This window comes from Python bivittatus, unplaced genomic scaffold, assembly GCF_059951505.1.
Source record: "Python bivittatus isolate LINGU-HERP-01145 unplaced genomic scaffold, Pbiv_v1 ctg000020_np1212, whole genome shotgun sequence".
Classification (NCBI taxonomy): Eukaryota; Metazoa; Chordata; class Lepidosauria; order Squamata; family Pythonidae; genus Python; species Python bivittatus.
The window spans coordinates 123179434-123198455 of record NW_028277030.1 but is presented as its reverse complement, the minus strand read 5'-3'; the positions used below and the strand labels follow the sequence as shown (position 1 = coordinate 123198455).

The following is a 19022-nucleotide window of genomic DNA, read 5'->3' as shown; positions in this document are numbered from 1 at the left end:
AATTTTTAAGAGAGCCGAAATCTTTTTTTAATGCAGCTTTTCACTGCAAAAAGGACTGAAAAGAAAGGAAATTCTTCACCATGACAAACAAAAAGAGTGAACTTTTATGTAGCAGATACTATAGCCACATGCTTTATTTTTATAAACCACGAGTGCAAGACTACACATACAAGACTCTAACTCGCTTGATTTTCACACTAGTCAAGTGGGCTTAGATTACAGAAAGAAAAAAAATCCCTTTTCACCAATAAGAAATTACCTTGTCTTTCAACATGAAATTAAGATCTCTCTGAAGTTTCAAAACTTGATTTTCAGATTCAGTCAGCTTTTGAACCACCTCAGCAACTTCATTCTGCAGGCGACTGTTTTCCTTTAAAAATACATGCGCACAGAAGAAAATGATGGAAAGATGAAATCTATGATGTCAGGATAACCTTTGCAATTCTTCAGCAAGAAAGCAGCAGCAAACTAAATATAAAAAAGTCTGCATTTATAACCAATGTTGTCAAAAGCTGAACTTTGATTAGTGCTCAGTGCTGCTTACCGTACCAGTTTACAAAGCAGAAAAAGTGTTGCATGTTTGAATGCTCTTTTGTGCAACAATGACCCACCATATCTGAATGGAACCAAGAAAAAAACAAGGCTACAATCTGTGTGCTTGACCAGCTCCTTTTGCACAATTTACAGTGAGAAACTGAGCAAATGAATAGGTTTCTCCCTCACCTCTACACTCAGCACTGACACAGTCCCAAGAAGACCTTCCAAGATTGTGCGTATGTTGCAATACTGCAGCCTGATTGGGTGTGGAATTCCACTCCTGAAGTACCCCAGCTTTCAGTCAATCAGAAACAGAGCAACATTTGTCTCATAGCTGTGAACCTACATATATAACCGTGGCTGGTGAAATTTCAGAAGTCACAAGTTGAAGCTGCATTGTGCAGGGAAAGAGTTATAGTTTAGTCTTATATAACTCATCTTTTCGCATGATGAACACTGGGCCTAGTTGTACATTTTGAAAGAAAATGGACATAGACTCAAATTATTTAATTTTTAAGCTGTGGAATTCAGCCTTCCTGGATGTCATATTTTACATTTTAAGATCAAGAATCTGCACAGTCTTACTACTAAGGCTTAGCTGTTCTGAGCATAAGACAAATAGCCCAAACCCTTACCTTGATCATCAAGGTCAGCTTCTTCCGCAAGCTAGAATCCTCCTCTTTAAAGTGCCTGAGATCTGCTTCTAACTTGGTTCTCTGATGGTACACTTGCTGCATGAGCAATTCCCTTTCCACCTTGACTTCAGACTTGACTGCCATTAGTTTCTCTTTGAAATCTTGCTCAAGAGCTCTGTAATGCAGGAGCATCATGGCTGAGATTTGCAAACATGTTTATTATCTCAGATCTAAGTACTAAATTGAAAAACATTTTTCAAAAAATATTGCACTGTGAATTAATACAGATTATTTTTTATTTATCCTCCATTGCCATCATAGGTCAGAAACAGTTCAAGTGAAGAAATGGCTATAGAAATCAGAGTCCGGTTTTTTTTAGAAATTACAATACTTTTTAAATTATTGGAACAAGAACTTGGATTTTGGGATGATTAGACTAAATTTTGTTGATATAATTGATTTATTTTGCCTTTTTATCATTATGTGGTTTTTCCTCCTGTAAGTTTTATGGATTAGAAGTCTTATAAGATATTTTAAATTGCATATGTATTTATTCTTTGTCATATTATATAAATAATAAAGTACTTTATGAAATAATTTAAACAGGAATAAAATATAATTCAGTTCAAATTAAATAACACTAAATGAATATTAGAGTTCAGAGGAAAGAGTATGTGTTACTATCCATTAAGACACCATAAGTACTATTTTCAGAAAGGGGATGGGTATGGAAGAAAGACTGCTTTGGCAGAAGTGCAACCAGACTTGCTGTTCTTTGGAGAATCACACAACCATCAGTAACTAATTTTTTATCATGCCTGGCTATTATAAGAACCCTTAGTATTTTTATTTGGTATGTTTATATAGTACAATAGCTACTTTTCCCCTGACAATAACCACCTGAGTTTACTTTCATTGTGATGCTCCAGAGCACTGTAGTTATCATCCACTTCCTTGAAAAGTTGCCAATTCCTCTTTTCAGCCTTCTCCGCCTCAGCTCTTGCTTTGTTTCTCTCACTGGAAATCCGTTCCACTTGTGTTCTAGAAAGGCAGAATATGTGCTACTTACAACTCCTTCAAATTCCAGTAGTATTGATCCTGTAAAGGTATCACAGTTCTGAAGGCAAAACACGGAACCATGTCTTCTTTACAGCATAAACTTAATATATATCATCTATATATACAACCAGTGACACGTGAAGCTATTTACCTAAGGAGCTGTCTCATGTAGCTGCACTATGCATTTGTACATATACATGTGGGTCTTGATGCAAACAACAATTGGATGAAGAGGCCCTTTACAATGATGACTCTGAAATTTCTACACACATACCAAGGCCACTATTCCCAAAAGCCAAAGCAAAAACAACTTACCGTAGATGATGAAGTTCATGTTTATAAGAGGCAACAGCTGCCTGTTGAAGTCCATTTTTTGAAGCAATTAATTCATCATCAAGGACTACAGAGAGCTCTTTAAGGTTCACTTTCTCCTCCACGTTGCAATCAAGACTCTATAAAAAGACAAATACCTTCTCAAAATCAAGAAAAACTAAATCCTAGGAGTCAGTTGGCCCTTAAATTATTATTAACATAGCATTAGCATGTTGGCTTTGAATGAATATTAAAGGCTAATTGTCATTGGGCCATTTAGTTAAGGGATTGGACTAACAATTCAAGGCAGAATGGATGAACTACTTAGGAGCAGGAAAGTTATTAAACAAGACTAAACAAGACTAAAGTGCAAACTGTTAAAACTGGTATGTAGGAAAAACTTTGCAGATTTGCAGTTTGGAAAGGAAAATGTTAGACATAAAAGATAAACCTGTTAAAGATATAAGGATTATGATAAAGTGATGGCAAAGGAGTTAAACAAATGAGCTTGTGTGAACATGTGAACATGAGCAGAGAAAGAAAGAAAGGGATTACTAATTCTCAGGAATTTCTGGAGGTACCAAAATTAAATGACTTTCATACTAGCTTACGATGAATAAGATTCTGTCTTAATTCATATACAGATAGTCCTTGGTTAACAACCACTCATTCAGCAACTATTCAAACTTACAACAGTGCTGAACCAGTGGTATTTACGACCAGTCTTCAAAGTTCTGGCCATCCCAGCACCCCCAGTGGTCACATGATTGCAATCCGGGCACTAAGCAACTGGCTCAGATTTATGATGGTCGCAGTGTCCCACACTCTGTAGCACCTGCATGCTCACATCTGCAGGGCACTACAGCAGCCACCTGTGTGCCCTCCCGCAGCAGCCACTCCCAGCCCAGCCAAGCTCACAGAGTGCCATGGCAGCCACCTGTGTGCCCTCCCCCACCTGACAGCAGCCACTTCTGGCTTGGCCATGCTCGCACAGTGCTGTGTTGGCCACCAATGCACCCTCCCACGCCTGGCAGAACCCCCCCATCTGGCTGTGTTTGTGCCACGCCATAGCAGCCACTTACCTGCCTGCTGGCCTTTTTGCAAGCTGCTTGGCACTCGCGACTTCCTGCCAGCTTCCCCATTGACTTTGCTTGTTGGAAGCCAGCAGGAAGTCACAAGGAGATGCTTACTTAACGATCCTCACTTAATGACAGCAGTGGGGACTGTCAGGATTGCTGTCATTAAGTAATGCGGTCATGTGACATTGTGCTTTACAACTGCATTGCTTAGCAATAGAAATTCCAGTCCCAATTACTGTTGTTAAGTGAGGACTACTTGTAGTGATGCAGCAATTTTTCAACTGCAATTTTGCTAGTAATGGTGAGAAATGAAAATTGTTGTGCAAATGGAGAAGCAAAGGACCCTCTCAGGTTCAATAATCAGTCTGAGTGGCTTGCCCTCCCTTTCTTTCAATGTCCAGTCAATGAAAAAAAGCAGATACTCGTGGTCTTAATCATATTTCCATCCTTTTCTTGTTATCAATACTGTATATTAAATCCCTTGTTATGAAAACCAACATGCTAAGAATTCCCAGGGAAATCACCAAAGAACAGCTAGAGATACCTTAAAAATCTCTTTGCAGTTTTCAACTCCTTCCCAGGCCCAAATGGAGACAACTTGTTCCACACTTGCAAAACCACTGCCATCATCAATGCTAGAGAAAAGATTCAAAGCCACAGAGCCAGATAAAAAAGGTGGAGTTGCAGCTGGTTGTCCATTGTCTTTCAAAATCTGCATGATGTAAGAGTGAAACAGCAGAGAGGGAAAAGAAAAAGAATCAGTTTGGGTAAATGGGGAACAAACACTCAGGAAGGAATTTAAAAATAACACATGGTAGTTACTGCAGAAAATCCTAATCACGTTATCTAGCTGGAACATCTGGCTGACTTCGTCCAGGATGGGTAGCTTAGCAGGCCTGGGCCTGATAAATACTTGATTGGAGATAACCAGTGAATCCCAGGGTCATTGGCTAGCCCAATGTTTCTCAACCTTGGCAGCTTGAAGATGTGTGGACTTCAACTCCCAGAATTCCCCAGCCAGCATGGGTTGTTGAAGTCCACACATCTTCAAGCTGCCAAGGTTGAGAAACACTGGGCTACACTAAGAACTTGCCCCCCCCCGATCATCCTGAAAGAAACCAATGGCAATTCTGTATTGTTGCCAATAAAGGTGTAGGGATGTCACCAGGAGTCAAGCCTCATTTGAAATACTTTTTTTTATTTGTAGGAGAAACCCACTGGGACTCAGTAAGTACTGTTATCTTGTGTGTGTGTGTTTGTGTTTGTGTGTGTGTCTATGTTTTTTACATCAGCTTTGGAAATCTGGTTGTTCTTAAGCATAATGCACAATTTGGGTATATAGATTTGGGTGTTTAAGATTTCCTGAGCCAGTTGGATGTATTCAATCACATACTTGGGCAAAGGGCTAATGAGACCACCAAGAGGAGAAGAGATGAATAAATAAGCCATAGTACACTTGACAAGGTACAAAGCAGTCTCTGCATCTATCAGATATAGTAAGGTAAGAGAAAGTCCAATAATTTCATTATATTGATCAAAGCTTCCCTTGCAGGCCACTGGGCCCAAGCCACACACACTGGATTGCACCCAACACAAAGTATTTTTATGACCCTGTCATACGGTATGATTGATGCCACTTTCCTTTTCTCCAGGTTGATCCCTATTTCTGTATATACTTTTATTAGCAATAAAATCTCAAGCTCTGTCCTACCTCTAGGCACATACTTCTGAAAGTATGAAAAAACACCCCATTTATAGAATTCCCTCCCCAGAGAGACTCATATTTGAACTGGGATTAGTTTAAAATCAGAAAAAGATACTTTCCGTATTCTCCATATGTGAAAGACTCAACTCTTAGCAGTTTTTTCACACAGCATCTGGGTTCACATAACATTCTAAATCATTATCTGGCTTGATTTTGGCTTAGCATGATATCCAAATCCACCCATTATAATCTACTGTTACACATGAACCAGGCTACTACAGCTTGTTCCACAGACCATGGCTTGAAAATCCTCTCATAGCACTGTGTGTGAATACAACCAGTGGGAAACACAGGTTTTCTGCTAGATCTTGGCCCCTATGTCATAAAAATCACAACACTGGTCTGCGTGAAAGTGCAACAACTGGAAGCCTTTTGAACAACTTCAAACGTTTTCCTTTTGGAACCAAGAATTTTATAAAGAAAATATTGTTCATAATAATTACCTGGTTAGAGAGTGATCTTTGCCTTTTTGATTTAAGTGGCGTGGAAGAACAAGGACAAGGAATGCAGATGTGGCTGAAGAAGCCATACTGGAATTCCTTTAAGCTTACTCTGCCATCTCCATCACTATCCAACTTGTAAAATAATTCTTCAAGTTCCTATAAAAAACATAGGATTTTTAAAGTGCTGTATCACAAGTATTCATTTAATTTAAATAAATTAATTTTGGAATTGAACAGATTTACACAGCACATAAATCAGTATTCTACAAGGTTTGGTTAATTCAACAAGCAGGCTCTGGTTGTCATAACCAGGATAGAATCTAATAATGGTCTTCAATCAAGATTAAACACCTAACCATCACACTCTGTAGCAGCTTGGCTTAGCAGGATATTAGCATGGTAGTTAAAGGTGGACTCTTACCACCAAAGACTTCCAGCAGTTGGTCTGCTAGTTTGGAGTCTCATCTGAGAGAATACCTTTCTCTGCATAGAATAAAAAAGGGAAGATTCCTTGTTTTCTCCATTCACAGAGAAAGATATTGCCTTCCCTTAATTGAAGAAAGAAGTAAGTAGTGTACTCTCTCCTGTATGGAAGAAGGATTAGGAGGGAAGATCTTCACAGGGAAAGGCCATCCTTCTCCAAAGCCCCATCCCCTGACCTCAACTAACTTTCTGCTGAAATAGGGACAATCCAGACCAGGGTTTCTCAACCTTGGCAGCTTTCAGATGGGTAGACTTCAACTCCCAGAATTCCCCAGCCAGCAAGTTTGGCTGGAGAATTCTGGGAGTTGAAGTCCACTCATCTGAAAGCTGCCAAGGTTGAGAAACACTGATTCAGACTATGGGCCTGAATCAGTTTCCCACTCCAAGGCAATCTAGGTTCCAATCCCCATTTGACCATGAAGTTTACTGGATGATTATAAGCCACTGCTCTTCCTTCCAGCCTTTCATACTTTAGAAGCTATGAGAATAAAACACAGGAGGGAAATAGCCACTTGCAAGATAGACAAGATGTAAATATAACACATAGCATATATAAATAAGAAAGCTTTTTCAGATTTATTTAAAATACTGAGCTACTATTTGAAGGGAGTAATTATAATTGCCAAAGCAATGCAAGTAGAATACTTTGTACACTTAAGAGGCACTGCCAAAATGCTGCATATTCCATGTGTAGCCACCATTTTCACATTCAGTCATCAAGTACCTTTTCTGAGATGAGAATTTCCAAAAGCCAAGTTTAACCCACCTCTTTTTCCATCTCTTTGAGTCCAATGTTCTTACAAACAGCAGCCAGCTCTTGTTTGTTGAGGTATCCATTATTTCCAATGCCAAGATCTTCCCAAGTAACCTGAATCTGATTCTCAGACATGTTCAAATACAAGGTGGGAACTTCTCTAGGGTTGTCAATCAGGTTATCATCCCAGGTACACATCTGACCTACAAAAGATTAAACTTACATTGACAAGAGCTATACTTCTAATTATTCTGTTGTTCTTACAATGACTGCTCGTTATACAGTATACGTCCTTAACTGGAAATTGGATTAAATTTCTATTCCTCCTGAATTTTTCTCCAATCCCTTAATTCTGCATTTCCATTATCCATGGGAACTTTGTTAAATATTTACAGTTATAATATTGGATTTTTTCAGTAATACTCAAAAATATCAGAAACAGATTCTTTTATCTCCACTCTCTTCCTCCCCCTATTTAATTCTAAGTATGGATGTAAAAGAAATGCACCACAGATTTGCAAGACACAGTAAACCAGAATCTAACCAAACCCAGTCTTTCTTTGTTACAAAAATCGCCCTGATGTTTAAAAAAAAACATGGATGGTTATTAAGGAATTGGCTTTGCCCATCCTTTGGAGAGATGCAAGTGGATGAAAGTGAATGGAAGTTGGCTGCTCAGTATTTTGCCTTTCCCAAAGAGCCTCTGGAGCAGTTCAGCACCATATTTTGTATTACATAAAACTGCATCAGAGAAACAAAATACATTAAAGGAGCTACAAAATGACATCAGAAAAATGCAAACAAAGAAAAGAGCTTCTCAGGGATTTTATGTGAAATAATTATACACAGAAAAAGGAACTGCACTCAAAACTAATGTAATAGGGAAAATTATGGAAAGTGATCATTGTAGATTTTCTTTTTATGTACTACTTCTAATTTATTAGAAAACCCAAAAGTTCAGAATACTGAAAAATGCAATTCAAATTTATATTGATCTCTCCATCACTAGCTTTAATAACCCAGCTTCTCAAGCTGCATGTAAAGCACAGATCCAGTGACCACTTCACAGGCCTTAGAGGAAAATGGACTGATGTTCTTGTCTGAGTGACAAGTTTGGCAATGGGGAATCTGCTTCAGCCTGAGGGTCAGCCTGCAGTAGGTGGGACCACTGTCCAAAGTGAGTGAGAAAACACTCCTGCAGATGTGTGATTTTGGACTTTCCTATACAAAATGGCCCCCACTGACAAAGAAAGCTATTTTAAAGCCTTGGTAAAGCACCGGTGGCAATACTTAAGAAGGATCTCAAAGCGTTGAGGAAAGAAGAGCTAGTTTCCTTCTGAGACTTTTTCCCTAAGAATATGGGTTCAGATGTGCAGAAAAGGGGAAAATCAAGGCTTTGAGATAAGAAAGGGCTTCCTTGTGGTCAAGATGGAGGATCTTTGTGGCCAGGCCAGAAATTCCACATACTTAAACTAGATAAATAGATCTATTGATATGCTTGGGTTGCCTTCCACAGATTCAGTCTATAAGTTCACCCATTCCTATCCACTCTGGCTAGTGCTGGAGAGCAGGATTTGAATCTGGGAACTTTTGTCTCCAAAGAATGTACTCTGCCTTTCAATGAGAACTTCACTCTGAACTCACCTACTGAATCAGATGGCAAAAGTGGAACTTCAAGAAAAGAAGCAATAAAAAAAATATGTTTGAATGTTTCTACACACTTTTTTGCTGAATCCCACCTTGGCCCTCAAACTGCTGCTGCTGCTGTTCTTTTGAGCTTTCAGCCTCTTCATCTGATTTGAGACTCTAAAAAAGAGAACAGGATTAAATGTTTCATAAATTCAGACCACTAGCCAAGAATGAAGGGCAAAAAAAAGACAAATGACAAAGCAAGGGTGAAGACTGCGTGAAATACAATACAACTGCCAATACAACTTCAGTTTAACCATGCTTCCCACTGGCATTTGACTTCTTTCAGTAACATTCTGTAACATGAGATACAATGCAGGGCAATGGATAGTGTGTTGGATTAGGACTGGAGAGATCTAGATGTGACCCTCCTTGAGAAAAGTGGGTTTACAAACTCCTCACTCTGCTTCTACTCATGTCACTGAAACTCCTCTTCCAAAGACTTCTCTCAATCAAATCAGGTAGTGGGAGGAGAGAAAGAATATGGCATTTAAAACACAGGTGAGGTGTCTTTCGACTGACTCTTCCTACACAAATTACCAATATAAAAAACTAGCACACGATGGACAAAGGCTGAGCTAGACACTTTCTCCCGGCCACGCTACTTTTCCATGCAAGGACATTTATTCTGAATAGAGGAGCATTCAGCCATGTGGGTGACCATTACTGTCACAGTCCAGAAATGATCAATTCTAAAAATCAGAAACAACCTTTCTCCAAAAGCACTAATCTTACACATGGTATGTTTGTTCATAGACTAGTAAAAGTCTCATTTTTCCCAGTATAGGTAGTCCTTGCTTAACAGCCAGAATTGAGACCAGCAACTCCATCATTAAGCAACACGGTTGTTAAGCAAGACATCACATGACCACAACTTGTGATTTTACTTCTGGTTTCTCCATTGACTCTGCTTGTCAGAAGCCAGCTGTGAAGTATGCAAATGGTGATCACATGACTGTGGGACATTGCAATGGTCGTAAACACCAGCCGATTACAAAGTGCCTGAATCTTGATCACGTGACCATGGTGACACTGCGGAAGTAATCAAGTGCAAGGACCAGTCGTAAAGTTACTTTTTCAGTGCCATCATACTTTTGAACAGTTGCTAAACAGGGCAGTCATTAAGCGTGGACTATCTGTATAACTCATCTATGCAGAGGCTGCCAAATTAGGAATCATCGAATTTTGACTCTGAAAAGCCATGTCTTTATTACTGAATACCAACCAGGTTTGGGGCATTTCCTGAGCATCCAGAAGAGATCAGAATAATTAAAGAATTCTCAGAGACTGAGATGGCTACTTCTTTCGTCAAGTCCAAGACATCACAAATTTAACAAAAGAAACAATCAGGGAAACACAAGAGAGGCAATAAAATCCAACACGTCTATTTCAAATAGCTGGAAGATCTTCAAATACCTTACCTCCACACTCTCCAAAGAAGTTGAACGCCTCAGCTGACTTTTAACATTTGCCTTTCTCTGCTCCTCTTGTAAATATTTGGGGGTTTCCAACTTGGTACTTTCAAGTTCTGGCCTTGTCCGGCGGCCATACCTTTTGGCCTTGGTGATGTACTTGGGCTCAATCTCATCTGGAATAACTGAGTTGGAAATACTTTTAGTTCTATTACAGGCAGTAATGGGGATATTTCCCCTCCTCTCCACTTCCTTTTTAATCCCAAATAAATTTTTTAAAAACATAACCAACAAACGATGAATTCAAAATCTTGGGCTGTGAGGCCCACCTATGCTGACTGTAAGCTACTTATACATGACTCCACTCTATGTGCTCTTTAATAGTGGTCAAAGTTTTCATTCAAAATTTTCACAATGGAACTAGACCCAGAGCTGGTGAGCATAACTGGGAGTCTGTCACAGGTACATTTAACAGCTAGTCCACTCATGAAACCTCCTAAAGCCATCTGGTTGGCCACGATAGAATAGAAGGATGGATAGGCAGGCCTTTGGATCTGATCCAACACTTTTTCTTTTCTTTGTTTTGGCCAATTCTAACATTACTGCCCCAATAATCCTTCACTTTTTCCACTATTGCTAGAACTCATTCCCAGTTGCTGTTACAAGGATTTCATGCCTTACAGCAGTACCCAGTTGCTGTCTCAAATTAAACTTCCTTTTTCTTCCAGGTGTAGCTCATCACTTTCCTTTCTTACATCTATTATGCTAAAGCAGTAGAAGACATAGAAAATAAGTAAATGTTGACATCAAGAAATATAACTGTTGGAATAATATTGAGGAGATCCAGGTTCATGTTTCTATTCAGCCATGGATCTCAGTGGATGATTTTGTAGTAGCCTTTCATTCTCAATCCAATCTACCTGACAGGAGCATTGTGAGATAAAATGAGGGGAGACCCTATGTAAGCTGCCCTGAACTCCCCCCCAAAAGGTAGAATATACAACAGTTAATTAGACAGAGCATGCCACCACTCCTCTTGTTAGTATCCCATTCCCATAAGCACAAACTTTATGTTAGCTGCTAGATATGAAAGGACATAGAGGCAACCATTTAAAATGTTGTTCATGTACAAGCTTGAGAAACATATATCTCCAAAGGAGCAACTATTGTGTTTTTATCCCTGGGAGTTTCATTAACAGAAATACCACTGGTTTAATTACAGAATAGCTTACTCTTTAATTTTCAGAAATCAATCAGTACAGACAACATCAGTAAGTAGTCTTTGCTAATCATGTTTTATTAGTAGTCCATCATGCAGCATGTCATAATAAGATACATCATTTGATGGCTAATCTATATCACAGCCAAACTTAAAGCAGAAAATGTCTAGCCTATTTTCAAGCATCTCATTATTCATTCACCTGGCTCCAGGTAGCTGCTCTCATCATCTGAAAGGCCAAGATTAATAGTTGAAGACAATATGGTCACAAAACCTTCCTTAAACTCTTCAAAATTAACCTAGTAAGAGATAAGAAGAAAAACACTGTTCATTTATCTTGAGCAGGATGAAAACTCATTTTTCTTCTCACTACTGTGAGACTATGGCTGAAGCTGCCATAACCTAAAGATGAAGCAGGCAGAGAAGACAAAAAATCAGGAATCTTGTTTAAAAGATTCCTTGGAGGAACATAAGAAGGAAATAAGTTGTTAAGGAAACAGAAGGAAAAATGTCACCTGAACCAGATAAAGGAAGCTGGGCCTGAGCACATGGAAAAATCCCCAATCCCAGCTAATCAACAAAGCAAGAACTTTGGGGGATAAAAGGGGTCCTGAAGCCTGCCTACTCCTTGAGTTGTTTTTTGGATCCAGACTTGGCAGCTTCTATCCCTCTAGCTAGTGTCTGGCAGCCTAGATGAGAAAAATGTGGGTAAGTGAGGATGAGTGTATGTGCATGTGAGGCAGACCAAACATACATTGTAACCAATAAAGTTTTTCTGTTACAGTGGTACCTTGGTTCACGAACTTAATTCGTTCCACGATTCTGGTCGCGAACCAAATCAAATTTCCCCATAAGGTTCATTGTAAATAAGGTTAATCCATTCTGACTCCTACGAATGTGGTCGCCAACCGAATTGGTCACCAACTGAATCAAATTTTCCCATAAAGTTCAACGTAAATAAGGTTAATCTGTTCTGAACCATATGTTTTTTTTTTAACCACAAAAATATGAAACAAAGTACAGTACAGTACAGTATGAAGAGAGAGAACACTAACCTTGCTTGAGGCGACACCAAAAAGCTTCACAGCAACTGTCTGTCTGCGACTGCGATCTCGCCTAGAGGAAGCCACGACCACGTGTCAGAGCAGGGAAGATGGCCGCGGGCTGTGTTCGTCACCCGATGCAGGGTTTGCGAATGGAAGAAAAATTTGCGAACGCTGTTCGCGAACCGAAGCGTTCGTGAACCGAGGTATTACTGTACTTTAAATTCACTGGGTCTCCATGTATTCCAAAGAGCCTGAGATGCCTCAGTCTTTGGTTGAAAGCGATTTGTATGTGTCCCTAATTATTTTCCAGCTATTGACCAAAGCTGTGCATTTATCTGCTCTAGCTGCGCCTATCTGGAGAACCCAGATAGAAAGCAAGGGAGGCTTACAAGATCTGTGTGCCTCAAAAGGGTTTAAGTGTGTGAGTGAGTGACCATAAGCTGAACCTGGGAGCACATGTAACACCACATGGGAGAAGAGAAAGTAAGCTAGCAGGAAGCAGGACAATCCCAGGCCTCAGGCACAATCTTACTTTCAGTTAATCAGTTCAAAACTTACTCATATATAAACCATAGTTTTACAAGGGGAACTATGGCAAAACTAATTTGTACTACTACTAGATATTACCTTTGCACTACAGAGTCTTTTGTAATTCTTAATTAACATACATTGAACTTCTCCTCTCTCCTGATAATAAAGTCCTGTAGGGTTTCAGGCACCAGTGTTTACTACTCACAGCAGCTTCAACAAGGGAATCAAGGTATAGCTTGCAGTAATCACATGAATTCAAATATTGTTTATGCTGCAGGAAAGCCAAGCCACAGTGGTGTGTAACCACATTGCAGAGGTCAGATAGGGGGAAAAAATGTGAGTATAGTTTCCTGTTGTTTCATGAGACCTCATAAAGATTAAGATCTGATTCATACAAACACACTAAGCCATAACATAGTTAGATCTTGCTTGAGTAGGGTTGCTTGTCTTAAATTACATTTTCTTTCCAGCTTCCAGATGTAAAGATGGGAGACGGGCAGCTGCAAAATGGAGTCATGATGGCCACAACATCTCTGCTCTCCTAACTCTGTGCCAGATGCAGGATTTGCCACATCTTCTAGTACATCAACACTGGGTACCTTTCTCATGATCAGCATCACAACTGGTTTAGTATATTATGCAAACCAGTTATAGATTCCATATTTATTTGTGGACAAATAAACTGGATGACTAGAAAAGGACCACTGGTTGCTCTGCTCTGAGTCACTCCCACCATTATTCTGTAGTTTGGTTACCAGAAATGTTCAAAAGCTGGAAAGTCCATCAACTAAGTTTATTCAGTCTGGCTTTCAGTTACCAGTATTTCAAGGGGAAGACTTGTTTCTTGCATTTTCAAAGACAAATCCTCAGTTTAGTTATACTGTATAGTTAAAGGGATCATACCATATCACATCATAAGCTAGATGCTGAGACTTCCTATGGCAGCAATGCATCCAGTCTGCATATCTATTGCTACACAATTACTGATACTTTTTATTAAAATAATCCATTGGTCTGAAAGTTGCTTGAAAAGACATTAATACTACTCATTTCCCAATGCAATTTTCATTCCATCGGACAATTTCCCTTCTTTTTGCTAGGGACACCTAGGGTACCATCAGTCAGATCTATTTTGCTTATTCTTTGTAGCAAGAAAGTGAAGTCAGACTCTGGGGAGCACTGTAGACATACTGGAAATATTAATCAGTTTACTTCTGCTTACAGCAGTGTTTGGATGATACCTATGTATGGGGACAATTAGCTCAGTCAGTTCAAGAGGACAGCTTTTGTTCAGCACAACAGAACTTGTTTCAGGCTTCTTGCAACTTCTACAAGCCAGATCACAATTTAGAAGAGAAAGGAGAGAAAAAAGGCAGTTATTTACAGCTCTTGGCTGAGAAACAGTGAGGAAGATTATACATTTCTGTACACAAGATATTAGTCTGAATAGTACAAACCCAGTCCCAGCCTTGTAAAGAATGGGTCTTAAGTTCTTCACCAAAAGAAATTGGCTGACATTACTGTTTCCAAAATAACATACACACACACACACACACAGCCTGCAGACAATCCTCCCACCCCAACCATGGTTTACAGGAATCAGTGGAAAGTATGGCAACTTCCAGGCTGAAGTACTTCTTTTCCTCATTTCTTATGAGGAAGAGAAGGGGATTAGAAGCTTCTAATTCTAGATAGCAACACACTTTCATTTGCATTACTATATAAATGCAACAAACAGCTGGGTGGCCATTTAACTCAAATAATATAATATAGTATAATTTGCCACTAAGTAGAAATAGAAACATCTGAGCTCCTCTCCTTGATTCCAGAGGAAGATGAGAAAATAATATTTAATCCCAGTCCTCCCAACCATGTTTTTGAGTACTGTCTCAAAGCAAATACCCTCTAAAAAGTTATATAGAACACTGGGATTGGCCCAGCCAATATAGCAAAACACATCAGGGTCAGTCTTACCATTTGTGTCTGTGGCTGGGTTAATCCAACATGCTAAGCCTCTGGGACCAGTTTGTCACTCTCCCCATTCCTGTTTAATATCTACATGAAGCCGCTGGGTGAAATCATTTGATGGCACCAGGTGAGGTATCACCAGTATGCAGATGATATCCATTTTTATATCTCCAGTCCAACCAAGCAATGTTCTAGAGGCTCTTTCTTGGTATCTGGAGGCTGTAGGATTCTAGATGAGGACTGAGTAGCTCTGGATTTTAGGGCCTCCAGGTTCCAAGGATTCTCCGTTCTTAGTTCTGAACAGGGTTGCACTTCCCTGAACAGAACCTGTGCACAACTTGGGAGTCCTCCTGAACTCAGGGCTCCTATTTGAGGAACAGATGATAGCTGCGGCCAGGAGGGCTTTTGCACAGTTTCATGTTGTGTACCAATTGCGCCCATTCCTGGACCAAGAGACTCTGCTTACGGTTACTCATGCTTTAGTCATTTGCGGGACCCAGAAAGAGAGTCTTTTCTGTTGTGGTGCATATTCTTTGGAACATCGTCCCCCTGGAGATTATATTAGCTCCAACCTGGTGGCCTTTCATATAGCTTTGAAGCCCTGGTAATGCCACTAGTATGTCAGAATGCTTGTGTTTGGGAGGATCTGATGGGATTGAAAATATCAAGAACTGGATTTTAAAAAGTGAATGAGGAGGAGAAGGGAGAAAAAAGATGTGGCTTTAAACTAAATGCCAAAAGGATGCTGTGCTGGGTATCCAAGAATGCAATATTCAGATGCAGAAGCCCTGCAGTTACTTACTCTGGCAAAGTGATTATTCCCCAAAAGTGTTTCCAGAAGTAAGGGGAGCTGTCCTTCCAGATGTAGTTTGTGGCACAGTTCAGTCAGCTCCTCCTTGTCCAAATACCCAGTGCCTGTGGTGTCACAGCTGTCATACACATCCTTGAGCTGAGATGTGTATCTGTTCTCTTCTTCACCCATCCCATAGTATACAGCACACAATCTAGGAGGAACGAACCAGCATTTTAGGATGGGTTATTTGTTGATCTTAAACAGTATGACTGAAATACATACAACGTAACAGTCTACAAATAGTCAGTCAACATGTGCACTGTGAAAGTCTAGTTAGAGATTTTTCAACTAACAGCTTATAAAAATTTCTCATTCTTCTTTTCTTATTCTCTAAAACAACTTTCCAAACCTTATGACCTACAGATATCATGGGACAAAACCACCCAGAGACACCAAGAACTCAACAGTAATTCTATTTTTCATCTCCTTTGCAAAGTTAGACATTTCACAGAGTTTCTGTCTTCAGTTACAGATAGTAGCATTCCCCTGAAGTCAGAGATCAATGCCTATAAGAAACAAGTGTTGCACAATTGTTATGATGTTAACCTGGAAAATTCCTTGTTCAGAACTGAGTTCAGTCTTATGAATTCACGCAAGATAAGAGAGTTCAACTCTCTCTGTTTCATATCTACTCACACCCAGCCTCTTGCCTCAACAAATGATTTAAAAAACAAATCTGGTAGAGCAAACATTTCCCTAAGGCATCTTTTCAGCATTTTGATCTGGACCTGAATATCAGGCTTCTGACTAAGCTGCATGAATGTGCTCAAACACTAGGGAAATTCATATAAACATAAGAAATTGTCTTACACCAAGTCAGACCATTGGTTGATCCAACTCAGTATTGTGTCTATAAGGACTGACAGCTGTTCCTCATGGCTTCACACAAGTCCTGGGGTGCCAGCATGAAAGTTTTTGCACACAAGTTGCACTCTGCCACTCAGCTATTTTCTTTCTCCAGGTGAGTGCCTCTAGCAAACTTCCAGCATCAGAACTTTATTGATTTCACTGCTGCAAGTTACAGAAATAATTTATGGTGGTCCTTTTTAGTTGGTAGATGGGCTAATGCATCATGTTAATGTATAAAGATGAGTTTGGGGCTAAGTATAATGTGCAAATTCAGTCACTGGGACTGAAACGTGTGAATCCCCTTCACTTTCTCTGTTGCCATTTCTAAAAATCTCTTGAAGCCATGAACAATAAAAGATAAAAACTAATGTAAGCAGAGAAATATAAATGACACAATAGATAAAAATATTCACCAGTTCACAGCTGAGAATCAGTTTGGATTACAGTGGGATAAAAATGTAATAAATAAAAACCAGAAAACATATTCACAACAATATCCAACTTGAACACTAATCAGACAGCTTGAAGTTTATCCAAGTTAAAACTCTCTCCCCAACAAGGAAGAGGGATATTGACCCAGCGGCCCTCTCCCAGAAACCACTCTCTTCTGAGTAATAATTTATTAAGGATCATTTAGTTAGGCATTGTGCTGAAGGGATGACTGTCTAAATGTGCACAGCTGCCTGCCCCCCAAATAAATAAATAAAAGACTACTGTGAACTAAAAATCCAACCCAGTCAAGACTCAGGCCAGATTCACTCATCACATTAAATCTTAATGTGACTTGTTTCCACTTAATACCTTGTGTGAGCCAAGCCATGGCATTCTTAATCATAGTTAGTGGCTTGGCATGATGTAGTGGTGCAAGTTATAGTTTATTCAAGTCACCATTGTTGATTAAACCATGATTAATACAATATATGGACCAGGTCATAGATAAAAGTAATATTGTGACAGAACACTGTAATTTGGCATTAATTCTACTTTTTGAGATCAATAATATCAGTACATACAGCTCCTATTTTTTCATCAGCTCTTACTTGTTCCTTCTAGACTTAAAATAAATCTACTCTTAGTCGCAAAGATGGTATCCCAAATAACCTGAGAATCAAAGAGAAGCGAATGCAGGTAGTCCTCACTTAACAACAGTAATTGGGACCAGCAACTCCGTCGCTAAGCAATGTGGTCATAAATCACAATGTCACGTGACTGCATCGACTTATGGTGACAGTTGCGCCACATCCAGTTGCCATCATTAGGCGAATCCTGTGCAGTCAAGTGCAATGTCACATGATCTCCATTTACAACCTCCTGCTGGCTTCCCCATTGACTTTGTTTGTCAGAAGCCAGCAGCGAAGGTTGTCCACGGGACGTTGTGACCATCATAATTGCAAGGTGGTTGCCAAGTGCCTGAATCACTATCATGTGACTCTGGGGATACTGTGACGGCCACAACTACAAAGAATAGTCATAGGTCCCCTCGTTCAGTGCCATCATAACTTTGAATAGTCGCTGAATGAATCATTGGTGAATAAGGACTACCTGTGTTTATAAGGAAAATCCTTCAATATCTTTATCTTTGATAAACAGTGAAAAACTCCCTCAACTTGTGCTTGATTTTTGATAATTTTATTTTGTACCCTTCTGTCAATCTAAACACTTTGTCTTATTTTATTTTTATGCCACACTTTTTTCCAAATATGGACTTTGGATTTTTTTTCCTCCTGATTGCTCAGCTACTTTTTCTTTCTTTAATACAGGTTGTCCTCGCTTAACCACTGTTTGTTTAACGATGGTTTGAAGTTACAATGAAAAAGTGCTTTACAACCTGTACTCGCACTTACAACCATCACAAACCATCACACCATCCCCCGTGGTCACATGAACATGATTTGCGACCTTTTTTATGGCGGTCGTTAAGCAAATCACTGAGGTCCTTAAGTGAATTGCATGGTTGTTAAGCAAATTCCAGCAAAAAAGTCCATTAGGGAAGCTGGATTCGCTTAGCGACCATGCAATTTGCTTAACGACCATGTGATTCACTTAATGACCATCATAAAAATGGTTGTAAAATTGGCTCCGGTCATGTGGTGACTTGTTTAACCACCACCCCACTTAACAACCAATTTTCCGGTCCCTACTGTGGTTGTTAAGTGAGGACTACCTGTACAGGAAATCTCTGATGATGGCTTAGGACTAGCTGTTAGAGACTGCTCCACTTTTTAAACTCGTTCTCTTTTGGAATTTCAAGAATGATTCTTTCCTCAGTTCTCTGGTCCTAGAGTATTATTGCCTACGGAACCAAAGCTATGGAATTCTTAGCATTTTGAAGTGAGTTAAGTAGCTTCAATATTTTTGTTGCCTGCTTAAATCACACCTCTTTGCAGA

General features: G+C 39.5%; 2 protein-coding genes across 7 annotated transcripts in view; one reads left to right on the top strand and one right to left on the bottom strand.

Moving 5' to 3' along the window:
• The window catches only part of GINS1 (GINS complex subunit 1), a 47018-nt gene extending 31782 nt beyond the window's left edge, over window positions 1-15236 (top strand). For 2 of the 5 annotated variants that reach the window (XM_088148987.1, XM_088148991.1), the window contains 2 exons: window positions 4830-4849; window positions 12406-13574. In XM_088148987.1, coding sequence (XP_088005113.1) covers window positions 4830-4849; window positions 12406-12451 — 66 coding nt within the window. In that variant the 3' untranslated portion in view covers window positions 12452-13574. Of the gene's footprint in view, window positions 1-4829; window positions 4850-12405 lie in introns of all 5 variants that reach the window. The other 3 variants (XM_088148969.1, XM_088149001.1, XM_088148998.1) reach the window with 3 other exon arrangements.
• NINL (ninein like) overlaps window positions 1-19022 on the bottom strand; it is a 43440-nt gene that overhangs the window by 16954 nt on the left and 7464 nt on the right. For both annotated transcript variants that reach the window (XM_088148909.1, XM_025168870.2), the window contains exons 2-12: window positions 15735-15936; window positions 11590-11686; window positions 10178-10353; window positions 8807-8873; window positions 7080-7270; window positions 5831-5986; window positions 4167-4334; window positions 2547-2683; window positions 2073-2213; window positions 1173-1347; window positions 260-370 (exon numbers count right to left, since the gene is read on the bottom strand). In XM_088148909.1, the coding sequence (XP_088005035.1) occupies window positions 260-370; window positions 1173-1347; window positions 2073-2213; window positions 2547-2683; window positions 4167-4334; window positions 5831-5986; window positions 7080-7270; window positions 8807-8873; window positions 10178-10353; window positions 11590-11686; window positions 15735-15914 (1599 nt within the window). In that variant the 5' untranslated portion in view covers window positions 15915-15936. The remainder of the gene's footprint in view (window positions 1-259; window positions 371-1172; window positions 1348-2072; window positions 2214-2546; window positions 2684-4166; window positions 4335-5830; window positions 5987-7079; window positions 7271-8806; window positions 8874-10177; window positions 10354-11589; window positions 11687-15734; window positions 15937-19022) is intronic.